The sequence below is a fragment of the Molothrus ater genome, chromosome 2, assembly GCF_012460135.2.
Source record: "Molothrus ater isolate BHLD 08-10-18 breed brown headed cowbird chromosome 2, BPBGC_Mater_1.1, whole genome shotgun sequence".
In the NCBI taxonomy this organism is placed as follows: Eukaryota; Metazoa; Chordata; class Aves; order Passeriformes; family Icteridae; genus Molothrus; species Molothrus ater.
In genome coordinates, this window is record NC_050479.2 from 65,201,287 (window position 1) to 65,214,129 (window position 12,843).

The following is a 12,843-nucleotide window of genomic DNA, read 5'->3' on the forward strand; positions in this document are numbered from 1 at the left end:
ATTGCCACAGACATTATCTTAAGCAAATAATGTCTGCTTTTCTATTTGTCTCAACAGACCATTTCTGTCTATTGACTTAAAGAGGTTTTTTAAAACAATTCTGTAAACCCTGTAACAGGTAATAGGACGGATTCAAATTATTACCATCTTTACCAAAGATACTTTGTTTTTGTAAGGAAATTGCCATTTCTTTTTTAATTCACAATGGCAGTGCTATACATTGATTACACTGGCTCATCACTTAATTATTCTCACTTTATGCAAATTAAACTAGTAATTTCAGTAGAGTAACATGGTGTGAAGCAGCAACTGCTATGAACAACATTATATATGATTCCCATTTAATTAATCTATGATACACACTAATTTAACATAACACTTTCCATTTTAACTCACCCTTTATGTTAAAGTGCATCCATTCTTCAGTTTCTCTAGACACAGTACCATCACAAAGCAGCACCTGCCTGGCAGGCTTGGAGTCCATATTTAAACTCTCTGCTACATCAATAAGCAAAACTCAAATGTGAGCAAGCTAGCATGCTAAAGGAAGCAGACTACAGCTCTAGCTGCAAGAGTGAGGATGGCAGTCAGATGGCTAAAGTGACACACCATCTTTGGTCACCTGTACCTTCCTTCTTGACAGCCTGCAGTGTGCTTTGTAGCCTGGAGAACAGAGCTGATTCTGATTTTGCTTAATGTCAGGCTGCTGATGATAAATGGTGCAGTTACAGCTCGATGAGCTACGAGCATTCCTGAACAATGGAGAATAAAGATACTTGAAAGCATGAGGACAAGCTGTAGCTTAACTTGTTGAGGATGTGCGCCTTTAAAGTAAAAATTAATTTTTCAAGAATTAGTCAATTGTTATGTACAAGACAGTAATGAGCACTCTTAAATTGTTTCCCAGCTGCAAATGGCATGTTAGGAGAAAGGCTAATGTGTGCAGTTCACTCTAATAAGTGACCTTCCCTTGAGACAATTAATTTACCTTTGCTGGTTTGCTAAGAAACATTGTTACCTTTCTGAAACACCAAATTAATATATCAGTGAACTAACATATACCTGAAAATATTTATTAGTAGAGTAGTATTGTTATGATTCTCCACACCCTTCAGGGTACGACCTACAGGCCTTGATATCACTGGAACTACTACACATTTTGGAGGAGTTTTTCCTATGTTCAGTCTGAGGACAGGGCCAGAAGATTTTCCTGCTGTAAGTACATCAAGTTCCAATCACTCGCCTAAACCATTCCATAATGCAGATAATTGCCTTATTTACCAATGGAAATAAAAATATAAAGACTAACAGATGAAGAAACAGACACTGGAATCTGGGGACACACCCAACCATGATTATATTGCCTGCAGCAACCATCTGAATTTCACATACCTTTCTTCTACTGGCTATACCTCCCACAGAGCATGAAACCAACTCAGAATCTTCTACATGCTCTATTTCTAAAATTAATTAGATTACATTTATATAACAAGCCTGGGAAAGGGGATTGGTAACAAATTCTCAACAAACTGATGAGACAGAGGCAGACAGATAAGTGGAAAGCCTTGGCAGTAGCACTTAAATATACCACACACAAGGTTTTTCACAAAGAGGCCAAGCTTGAAGGTGCTTACAGTCAGTGATTCAAACATCAGGTAAAAAAATGAAGGCTACAAACAGAAATGATATGAGAAGTTCAGCAGCATTTTAGAAATCAGGTAAAGATACAGTATGCAGCCAGGTAAAGATATAGTATGCAGCCATTTCTGGCTGAGCTGACTTTAGATTTTTGCACTTTTACTAGTTACGTTGAGTTTGCTTAACCAGTGGACACAATTTCTTATAGGCTCTTCTGCCCACATACAATCAGAACATATTTAGCTCACCGAGGCTGTAGAAGAAAAGCATGCAAGATATCCCTTAACCAGAGCTAATGTTGAGGATGGGACTTGGCAGTGAAGACAGAGCAGAAGTGAAAATAGAACAGCCAGACTTATCAGACCACAAAAGCAGAGCTATCACAAGAAAATATGCTCTGCTGTATGTTAAAACTTCTTGTACACTATCTCTTGGACTTTTGATCCCATTTCTGTGAGAGACAAAAGAGTGTCCTGGAAGTGAAGAGAGATAATAACTGAATTAATCTTTTAAAAATTTACATGTTTAAAAGGAGAATCGATGGCATTAAAGCCCAATGGGCTACTGTGGTTACAGAGTTCAGTATCTTTTGGGTCTTTAAAGACTATGAACAAAGTCTCAGTATGAGGAAATTCAGAGTCAGGAAGATGATTGAAAAAGCCTTAGGAAAACTGAACACAACAAGATATCCTACTCAACTCAATTATCCAAATCTTGAACATGCAAAGCACTCAGTCACTAAATTCACTCCCTACAACCATATCCAACAATGAACAGATGATTAATTTAGAATAGTTTGCTAGGCATTCCTTCATTTCTAAACAGTCTATAATAAATGCGAGATCTACAGTACAAAGACCAATGCCATCAAAAACACAATATGCTACAGCAAGACACAAGGGAGAAAGCAGTTTAATGTACTCTTGAGTGAACTGTCATAAACCAATAATGCATTAGGCTCTGGGGTGCAATACCAGTTCACATAATAACACTATTTCATTAAACTTGTTGTAAATTTAACAGAAGGCATAATTTTTCTACAGTTCATGTAATCTTGTGCCTTCTGCTTATCGCTTATTTTGTGTGCTTTGAGTAAAAAACTAAAAGCTTTCTGCATTTCAACACTCTCCTCAAAATATTGCTGCAATTCACATAGAAGTGTAACATTGGACGTATAAACAACCCATTTAAAAACATACAGCAGTGAAGGCTGAAGAGCTTTGTGCTCTACCAGCTGCATTCCCTACTGTAAAAGGGCCATCTGAAATAGATGTGACAAAGTACTGCCTGGAGATCATGTTCTGTCCTCCTCACCTATCAAAGGAGCCCAGATCACAAGGTTGGACTACATTTCTAGTTATTAAGCAGATGAATAAAAATGAGATTAATCCAACATCTGTAGTTCACACACACATACTTATAAAATGGGACACACATACATAATAAGCTGTAAGCCACAAATGATGCTAAGAAAGCAAATCATAGATGTGCCTGGTTACTCTACAGAATGTCCTACTGCAAGACATGACATTAAATTATTTCTGTGATAGGGAGTAAACAGGTAGTTTCTGAAATCTCTAAGGCTATCATCATGGGTTGAACATTTTTTACTCTGTTGAACTGGTGATAATAAGAAGCTATTAGTAAAGAAAACTGGGAGTATAACTTGTCATAAGCTGGCTGTCATCCACTTTTTCCCCTGATTAGTTGCCAACCTGGCCACCTGCCACAGGCTGGGGAAAGGGGAGGGGTCATATAGAGATTTTACTTAATGGGAGGACAAAAGAAGTTAAAAGCTGCACAGAAGTGCCAGAGGCATCAGACTCACAAGCATTATAAAAACACAAAAGGGAGAAAGTATTCAGAGATGGATGTGCATAGGAAAAAAGAACTAGTTCACTATTTTAGACATGTCCAGAGAATGGTGATGGATAGTTGGCCAAATCATGACTCTAGTCTGTAATATAACAGTGTTCAGCCTGTAATGTACACATTGTAATTAAAATTGGACTAATGCACTAGCAGATGTCAACTACCAAGATTAATCAACCTCCTGTTAAGTTTAAGATCTGACAGACCTACTGGCAAAGAGAAAAAGGCATATTTGACTTGTCTGCCTTGGAGACCAATGGAAATAAGGAGATTCCAACTTGCCTTGTGAGATAAGGATGTTCCTCTGATAAACAATGTTACTAATAAAACACTTATTCATTGTAAGCTTTAAATTTGGCTCAGTACACACCCTGAGATTTAGTTCATAGTGCCTGCTTGCTAGAAGCCAATGCAAAGCGTACATGTATAGCGTAACATTGCAGTACTGACTTTTCAGGCTATTGATAATAAATATTAATATACTCTACTACTCCAAGGAAGCTGGAAAAGTGTTAGTGGGTACCAATTTCCAGAACGTGGTCTAGGGAATTTCAAAATTTAATTAAGTGTAAGGAAAGTGACAGCAAGTGTTTTAAAGAAATCTCCAGAAGACTAAATAATTAATCTGTTCTGTTTGACCTCTAACATTCCCTTTCTACACTAGGATACCATCATCCAGTTTACTCATCTGTAAAATATTCCTAGACAGTGCTATCCTCTATGATGTGGATGGCATGAGTGATTGATTCTGTTGATCAGGTGTAAAGATAATGGTCAGCAGATCTCCAACATAAACCTGAGTCCTTTGCTTTCCCAGCCTTGGTGTTGAAATGTCAAGAAGAAGTTTGAGCAGCTTCTTGCCCATCTAATGTGAATGAAGTGGAAGAAATGTATTTAATGTACTTCCTGCTGTGAACAGCATGAGTCTTCAACAATTCCACTAAGGCAGAAGGACTGTTTGTCAGCCTGGCTGTAAGGCTGCGCGCTCTCATGGCAACACTAAATACAGTAGCATGGAATTAAAATCACATGGGGAGACAACCACTTACAAAAAATGTGCAGCACACAAAATAACAAAATAAGTAAGTATTTTCCCTTCAGGTGCAAACTTCCAGCTCTACATTCACTGCACCTCTTCTCTTCAGGTTTCCAAATGTGATTACAAACTGAGTTTTAAATTTGCCCACAATATAAAACCAAGTAAAAGAGAGTCTAAATTAGCACAGCAGTCAAAATACTGGGACAATGAAAAAGCAGAGCTTTGACTCAAACCTTGTTAAAGCATTTTGTATCAGACTTGTGGCATACAACACATGAACATTTCTAGTGCTGGAACCAAATTACAGGCTCTTCATTCCCATATGAATACTAACAAAAGACTTAGATCTCATTTTCTCTCTCTCTCTATGAAATGATTTCAGAGTCACCACTTCAGCTGGAAAAACAGAGAGCACTTCCAGGCTGATCTAGCTTAGTTGCTAAGTGCCCGAGGATTAAGGCACTTCCATGGAACAGAAGGGTCTGAGTGTTTTCATGGGTTTTAGACTGAATTCCAGGATTCCTCTGTCCAAGGAGAATGAAAAGGGCACATTAACCTCATCTTCCTTTTCCTAGATGCATAATATTTATCTATTATGTAAAGTGCCTCCTTCAAACGAGCTTTATGCTGAACTCTGCTCTCCATGCAGTATAGGCATGTCCTTCATGCCCAGTAGTGCTTACAACTTTGTATTTGCGAATAAAATTTCTAAGGTAGGTTTTATATCTACTGTCATAAATCAATGAATTCAGATGCACCAGTCATCCCTGGTGACTGGGCTCAAAAATTTAGATACTTGTCCTAGGATGGGATGTTTCCTGGGAGTGCATCTCTTTTCAATAACTATAGAAGAATCCTGTAATAGCCTATTTGAATCAGATGTCTAAAGTTATAGAGGCTAATACCGAGTGAGATTAGTGCCCCCCCCCAGAAGTGGATGATTCACATAGGTCTTTTCCCTATGCATGTTTTTCTTCCATGGTTCACAGTTAATAGCTATTACATTTGACCCCAACAATCCATGTTTTTACTTTCTAGTGCCTTAACTGTAGTGGCATGTGTAACTTCGAATCCAGGGTTTCAATATGAAGTTTTTTCTGCTATTTACTTCATCAACTTAATCCTTTACTTTTTTTCTACCTAACTTTAGTACCTATCAGGAAAAGTCCCTTCCACATTAGGAGATGTCCCAATAGCAGCACCAATCTGAAAATCACCATTCACAATTTCTAAATATACCAGTGCATGTTCTACATACTAAAATTTTTTCCCCAGATTTTCCTTTGGCAGCACAGCACAACTGTATAATCCCCATTTAGACTTTTCAGTTGCCCAAAATTTAGTGAATACACTGTAGTTCACTAGAGCATGCCTCTTACTTTTATTATTGGCAGGATTATATAGCAACTACGGCATTTTAGTTAGATCCTAAGGGCATTTTCTAAAAATAAAAGACTTGGATGGTAGGTGCTGAAGGTGAGTGTTTCCTAATTAACTTGCACTGAATGCCAGAGGACATAAGGCAATGTTGCTAGTGCTGACTTGAGTTCCATAGGAAAGATCTTATGTATTATTAAATTTTGACCTTTGCTATTTCTGTTGTTTGGCCTGAAAAGTCAATGCATAATGTTAATCCAGTCACAGTTCTTGGAGACATCACTTAATGACACACAGTTACATTTGTCCAAAGAAACTCTGTCAAGCAGAAGATTAATTAAAACAAACAATGAAAAATACGTATCAGTAGATGTGAAGTTGAGACTAAAGTGGACCACAGAATTTAGCATTACAGCATTACTACAGCTGATAGGCTATTACAAATGTGCTAAAACTTCTACCAACCTCTATCTTAGACATCTTCTGAATTAAACCTTTCTGTTAAAAGCTAAAGAATTTTTTTTCACATTCCATGCTGGTTTAACTTAGTAAAATCAATTTTTTTCACTTCAAACAATAATAACCAGTGCTGCTTAAAATCCTCTGCTTATTTATGCAGAATTTTAATCATGACTGCCAGGGTGCTAAAACCTTACAAAAATATGTACTTGTAAACACATATTTGTATGTGTGTGTGTGTGAATACATAAAAAAAAATTCAAGGTGTAATCTATAATTTATCTACTCTGTAGTCTGCACTCTGCTTTTTATAGATAAGGCATTGCAACAGATGTCAGATGAAACAAATACAGACTTTTCATGCTTTATATTTTTATGCAAACTAAAAAGAATGTGGTAGGAAATTTTACTGGTAAGTGAATTGCTTTTGTATGTGCTGGAATTCTTTGTGGGAGTTCTTTCACTGTAAAAAAGGAGTTCTGCCACATAATTTCAAATACCACATATGCAACATTTTGGGTGTAAAAAGAAAAGTGAATGTTTGCAAAAAAGTGTTCCAAACCTATCATTCAAAGACCCCTTATCTTTCAATATCCCAAATATTCTTCATTCCTACCAACAAACATAGATATTTCAGTTGCTACATAATGAAAATATTCTATTCTAATTTCCCAAACACTTTCCCCGCTTTTTTAATAAATCCCATAAGGTTATTCTTTGCTAAATTAATTTGTGCAGAAAAGTTTGTAGATCTGGGGCAGCTTGTGTTCATAAATGCAGAAATTTAAAACTAAGCAATGGTACACAAACTAAATTACTTCTCCTGCTTTCTAATGGCATTGTTAAAGGAGATTTCTCATTAACTTCCCTAATATTTTGTGTGAGTTTCATAAAATATTAAGTTTTATACTCTGTTGTTACTTGGAGTCGCTGAGATTCCCACTGAAGTTAGATGGTCTGATTTCAGCTCATCCCTGATATTAACTAATTAACTAATTCTCTCCATCCCAAACTCTCCATATATACACTTAAGCAGACAGAACACTTTCAATTTTTGGGTAATCAGCTTCTCCATGAATACATGCTTTAATAGCTATTCTCTAAATGTTCTATACTTTGCTATGTACAAATTTTAAAGTTAATGAATTCATCAAAATTATTCATACAAATCAAACTGTTGTAGAAGCTCCTAAAGGAATAAATTTGTGTTTGCTATAATAACAGAGTCATTTCTATTCTACAAAGATTTCTATTTTAGCTTGCATTTGCTATATGATCTAATTTACAAGACCTGTTTTTTCAACCTGTTGTAGTCATTAATGCTATATGATTCCCCAAATGCTCCACAGAGAAAACAAAGTCACCTCTGTCACAGGATTACAGGTGAGAAATTTCAGGCAGCCTGAGTATTTATGAGGCAATTAGATGGGTGCAGACTTCCTGCCTTGAAGAGCTGCCTTTTGTATCCTTACCTAGAGAGAAAGCACTGTGCTGATAATAAAGGTCGGCTTTGGCATCAGACTTTCAGAGAGTACTGTACTATGTAATTCCTCCCTTTAGTCTTTAGGAAATATGATGGTGTCACAATAGATGGTTTATGGCCTCACAGAGAGGACTCAAACAGCTTATCAGTAGACTTATCTCAGAATTTACAGTTGAGATGTCAGTCTCTAAATTCCACACATAAATGGGGCAATTGTACCAGGAAGCTTTCATGCTATTACTCCTAGAAAAAGAGCTGTCACACCAATGCTGAAGCATTAAAGGAGAGGCTTAAGGCAGCAATAATACATGTATTTTTGAAAGCAGTTGGTGATTCAGTGTGCTGATTCTACTCTTAGTCACACCCATTTTTCTGATTACCACTAGAAGTGTCCCTTTCAAAGCAATATCTTAAAGCTATTAACCAGTTGTGCAAATGACATAATTCTGTAGGGTTTCCTTACTGAGGCAATTTCTAAAGCAACATTACTCTTATCTGAATATTTGCTTTATTAAAAACACAAAGAAAATACAAATGGCCACTTTTATGCAGAAATTCAAGTGCAGTGTCAAGTCAGAAGAAATATAGCTTCCCTCTTGGGAGCTGTGAGATGGCTTCTGCCCCATGAGGGCCTCCAATAGGGCCCTTGCAGTATGATTGAATGGGCCCAAAGTCTTTGCAGACACAGCCTCAGAATCACAGAAAGAAGGCTGCCCGTGCAAGGTGACATCTTGAATTATGTCTGTTAATGTGACAGAATAGAAATGTGCAGCTCCTTGCTCTGAATCACTGCTCATGTGATTTTGTCAAACAATAAAATAGCAATACTAAATACTTTCAAAAACCTGCATAGCTTTCCAATAATATTTTCTAATCTCAAGATGGAAGCAGAATGTGTTTTAACCAGCAGGAAGAAAAACAAAACCCACACGCTGATTTGAATGGGATATTCTTTGTAGTTTCTGTCCCTGCATTGGGGTTATCACTTCAATTATATGATATCTTACCATCATCCTTGTCAGGCACAATGGTAATGCGAGTGCTTGGGAATTCTGCACCAATCCTTCCACCCATGGGCATGCTCAGTAAAACATCAAAGGTCTCAGCCTCTTCATACAAGGAATCATCAATGATGACAATCCGACACGTTTTCTCTCGTTCGTCTTTGTCAAAGCGTAGAATGCTGTTGTGATCCTCTGGTCTGGATATGTAGTCAGAGTAGGAAAGTACAGAGGTTGGGGCAGTGCCAGAGGCTGTTCCTGTGGCATAAAAGGAAAGCAGTCACTATACACAGCATGGTTACAATGATCTCCTCACAGAGGTGGAATTTTATTTTCATTATCTTTGAATTTCTGTTTACTTTTTCGTGATAAGATGGGCTGTGGACAAAGTCAGAGGTCCACGGACCCACTTCTGAGGTCTCTACTACTTCTGTATACGATACAATGGAAGAGTGTGGTTCTTCATATCATTTGCACCTTTCCAGTCAGAAGGAATATTGCCTATCACAAGAGACAGACTGACAAAATAGCCCCTGTGAGGATTACCAGTTAACTACCCTAGTGTATTTTACCCATATTGAAGATACTAGTGGACTTGAACAGATAGAATGTTGTGAAAACAATTTATCTGGATTCCAGATCACTTTACACAAATTATTGCTTCAGCTCTTCAGATAAAAAGTAATATTAAAACCACAAGGGTAGAAACCCCATGCCCTGCACATGTATTATTAGTAAGAGACTGAAAGTCAGGGGAAGGACAAGTATGAAAATTAAGCAATATTATTTTGTATAATTTTTTTCAAGATACAAACAAGTGAAGGATAGCCAGGGCAATCACTGCAGTGTTTTCAGTTCTCATCAATTTCAGATATAAGGGGCTGCATATAAAAATCTCACAGAAATACAAAGAACACAGATCATCATCACCTCTCCATGATGCTTTTTAAACTGTGTTCAGTAATACTCTCAGACAGATTGCATAGATGAATGCATTTCCAGTTGAGACTGAAGAAATTTAGATGAAAAAGTAATTAACAGAGTTATAAGCAATTTTATTATAAAATAGATGGAAAAATATTTTTAAATTTCTGTCTCTTCCACTCTTGCCATTTTTTTATTCTATAGTAGATTCTACTACCTTGCTGTGTGTAGCAGATGACCATCAGTTCCTGACTCACATCTCCACTTCTTCTGACTGGAATGAATAACTCACCAACATCTTCTTCAATAGTATAGGTGGATTGAGGAATAAAGACTGTTGATTCTGCAAAGAAAAGAACCTCATAAGTCACCTGTATATTAGCTAAGAGTATTTTTGAATATTCTGAAGTGCAACAAATAACTTGCATTTATTGGCAATGCCACTAAATTGTAGTAAAACTTGGAGGGTGAGAGATGTAGAGTTCCTTAGTGTTTCAGAAGTGGAAAAGAAAATCAGATCATTAGGTCTGAATTCACAAGTCCTTATTAAGTGGTCTCTAATGTGTTGACTTGTTTATCTAGGGTTAATGGTGCAAGACAGTGTTTGGAGAATTTGTCCTCAAAGTCTGTCTTTTTATTATTTCCATGGTATTTAATTATTAACTGTTAACTGCAGTATCAATATCAACTGTTAACTGAAATATTAATAGCATAGCTCCCACAGTCTGTGGTTCATCAAGGCCATTCTTTAATTTACTGCACCAAGATAACCAGGAAAATCATTTGGCATTGAGGAGCAAGATTGAACTCCTGACATCTTACGCTGACTTGGACATTTGATTTTAGCTGGTTACATGTCTACAATACTGTTTTAGTAGGAGACCCAGCCAATACAGCCAGTGTCATAAAAAAGGATATCAGATCTTTTTTCAGGGGAAAAACCCACTAAGATGCATTCTGAACTTCTTCATTATTTTATGCTCATATAATCAGATTGCTGGGTTTTAATGCTGGGATTCAGGATCAATTTTGTTCTTGTTCTCTCAAAAACCCAAGAACAAAAGGTGGCCATGCACATAATCATAAAGCACCTTTACAGTTTCATTAGTGTGACTACAACCCAAAAAGAATATAATTCTGTATAGCATCAAATTAAGTGATATCAGCTGACTGCACAAAGCAAATTTTTCATCATTTCAGAGTACTTTGGCAAACAGTGTTCTGAAAATTGTCAGGTGACTTCTTTGAAAACATGTTCCAGTTTTTATTTCTCCAACTACTACTAGCATGACTTGAGGTCAAAAGCCTGCCTTAAAAATGCTGCAATTCAGGTTTGATAAGACCATGACTACTCACTATTCTGGCAAGACAAGAATTCAACATGAAAAATATCAAATCCTGCCTTTTTTGTTTTAAAGTAAAGCAAAAGGCAGGACTGAAAAAAAACAACCCATTTAATTCCTTCTATTTCTCCTTTTAGAATTTAGACAAAACCTTTAGAACTAACAAACCTAACCTTCCGACATGCAGGAATCTGATTTATTTGGTTTCTTCTCTCTCTCTCTCTCTCTCTCTCTCTCTCTCTCATAATTATTCAACTAGGAGTAAAATGGCACTATAAAAGTTTAACAGACCTTATGAACATGAACAACATAAAAGCTTGGAGGAGATTGAGCTACACCATCACAGCTAGTATAAAATCCCATATCCCTACGCAATCTATATTTCCAATAAAACATTAACTAATGTCCCATACCCAAAGAGGCTGGTACAGCTTTCTGAACAAACTCACAGTCATGATCCTAAAGCTACACAATTCAAATCAATGATTTTTTCACTGGAAGGAGAATAAAACTTTTGATGGTCCTTATTCAGTGAGCTTGGTAAACCCAGAGCTTCAAAATGCTGTTAGGAAACACAGTCCTCAATGTTCTCTCTCTAGTTTTCTTCTAGATGTTCCTTGATTTGCAGCTGTGCATTTGATTTTGCCCTCTGCAACTTCTCTTTACATATAATTAATACAAATTCTCTGAAACTGTAAAAATTGAAAAAAAAATTAAAAATTTTATCATAATGTAAGAAATATAAAATACTGCTGGTGGCATAAAGAAGACTCAGCCAATTACCTTTAACTGTGCTATCTTACTGATCATAGAAAAGATAAAGAGATTTAACACATTTTCAAGTTATTTCTGTGTCTCATACATGCTGCTTTCCAAGTTAAGTTTTCCCAGTGATTAAAAATGGATGTGAGACAAGCTCTGGTTTAGCTTGCATTTGTAACTAGGAACTAAGACACTTCTGATAATTTCCATGCCCAACACTCTTCAAATGCTAATTAGCGAAGACCATATAATTCAAGTTGTTATGGCTGTCCAGCACTTAAAAGATTTCTTAAGGACAGTTCTGTGTGACTACAGCCCATGGTCCAAGTGTCTGGATGCAGCTGAAAAGATGCAAAGCAACCAGAGCATGAATAAAGAAGAATAAAAAAATACTTCTTTTTTAGAATTTTTTAAAATCAGCATATTTCTTTAATTATATTTAACCATAATTTTATTTGTTCTTGACACAGCGTGTGCTATACTTGGTCTAATGAACTTTACAACTACTGAGCTTCTCAGGGTCATATCAAGGTCTAACTGATGCAAATAGTTCACTCCAAGACCAAACTTGTGATCAACCAGCCCAAACTTTCCTGTACCATCCTCTCCCACATGAATTACCATGGAAGAGTAAATCAAGTCAGTCCCCAGCCAACTCTTCAGTCATTCAAACAAATTCAGTCTGCAAACACATTTAATGGAAAACCTGTTACACCTATAATGAAAACAGACCAACAGAGTCCCTAGAAATAACATATCATAAAAAAATGCAGGTCTTTCATAAAAACATGCTGCCTGAGTACCTTCATCAAGCACTTAAAGTGATGGAGGACAAATGGCTACCTGATGCCCAAGTCTGTCTTCAGAAATATTTTGAGGACAGTAAACCTTTAGTATCCACTGTTACTCACAGCATTTACCCTCCAGTTTATCTTTTGGTATATG

The 12,843-nt window shown here is 36.6% G+C and overlaps 1 protein-coding gene across 1 annotated transcript in view; it reads right to left on the bottom strand.

Moving 5' to 3' along the window:
• The window catches only part of FREM2 (FRAS1 related extracellular matrix 2), a 116,516-nt gene that overhangs the window by 38,953 nt on the left and 64,720 nt on the right, over positions 1–12,843 (bottom strand). The window contains exons 5-6 of the mRNA XM_036385973.1: positions 10,011–10,136; positions 8,876–9,127 (exon numbers count right to left, since the gene is read on the bottom strand). Coding sequence (XP_036241866.1) covers positions 8,876–9,127; positions 10,011–10,136 — 378 coding nt within the window. The remainder of the gene's footprint in view (positions 1–8,875; positions 9,128–10,010; positions 10,137–12,843) is intronic.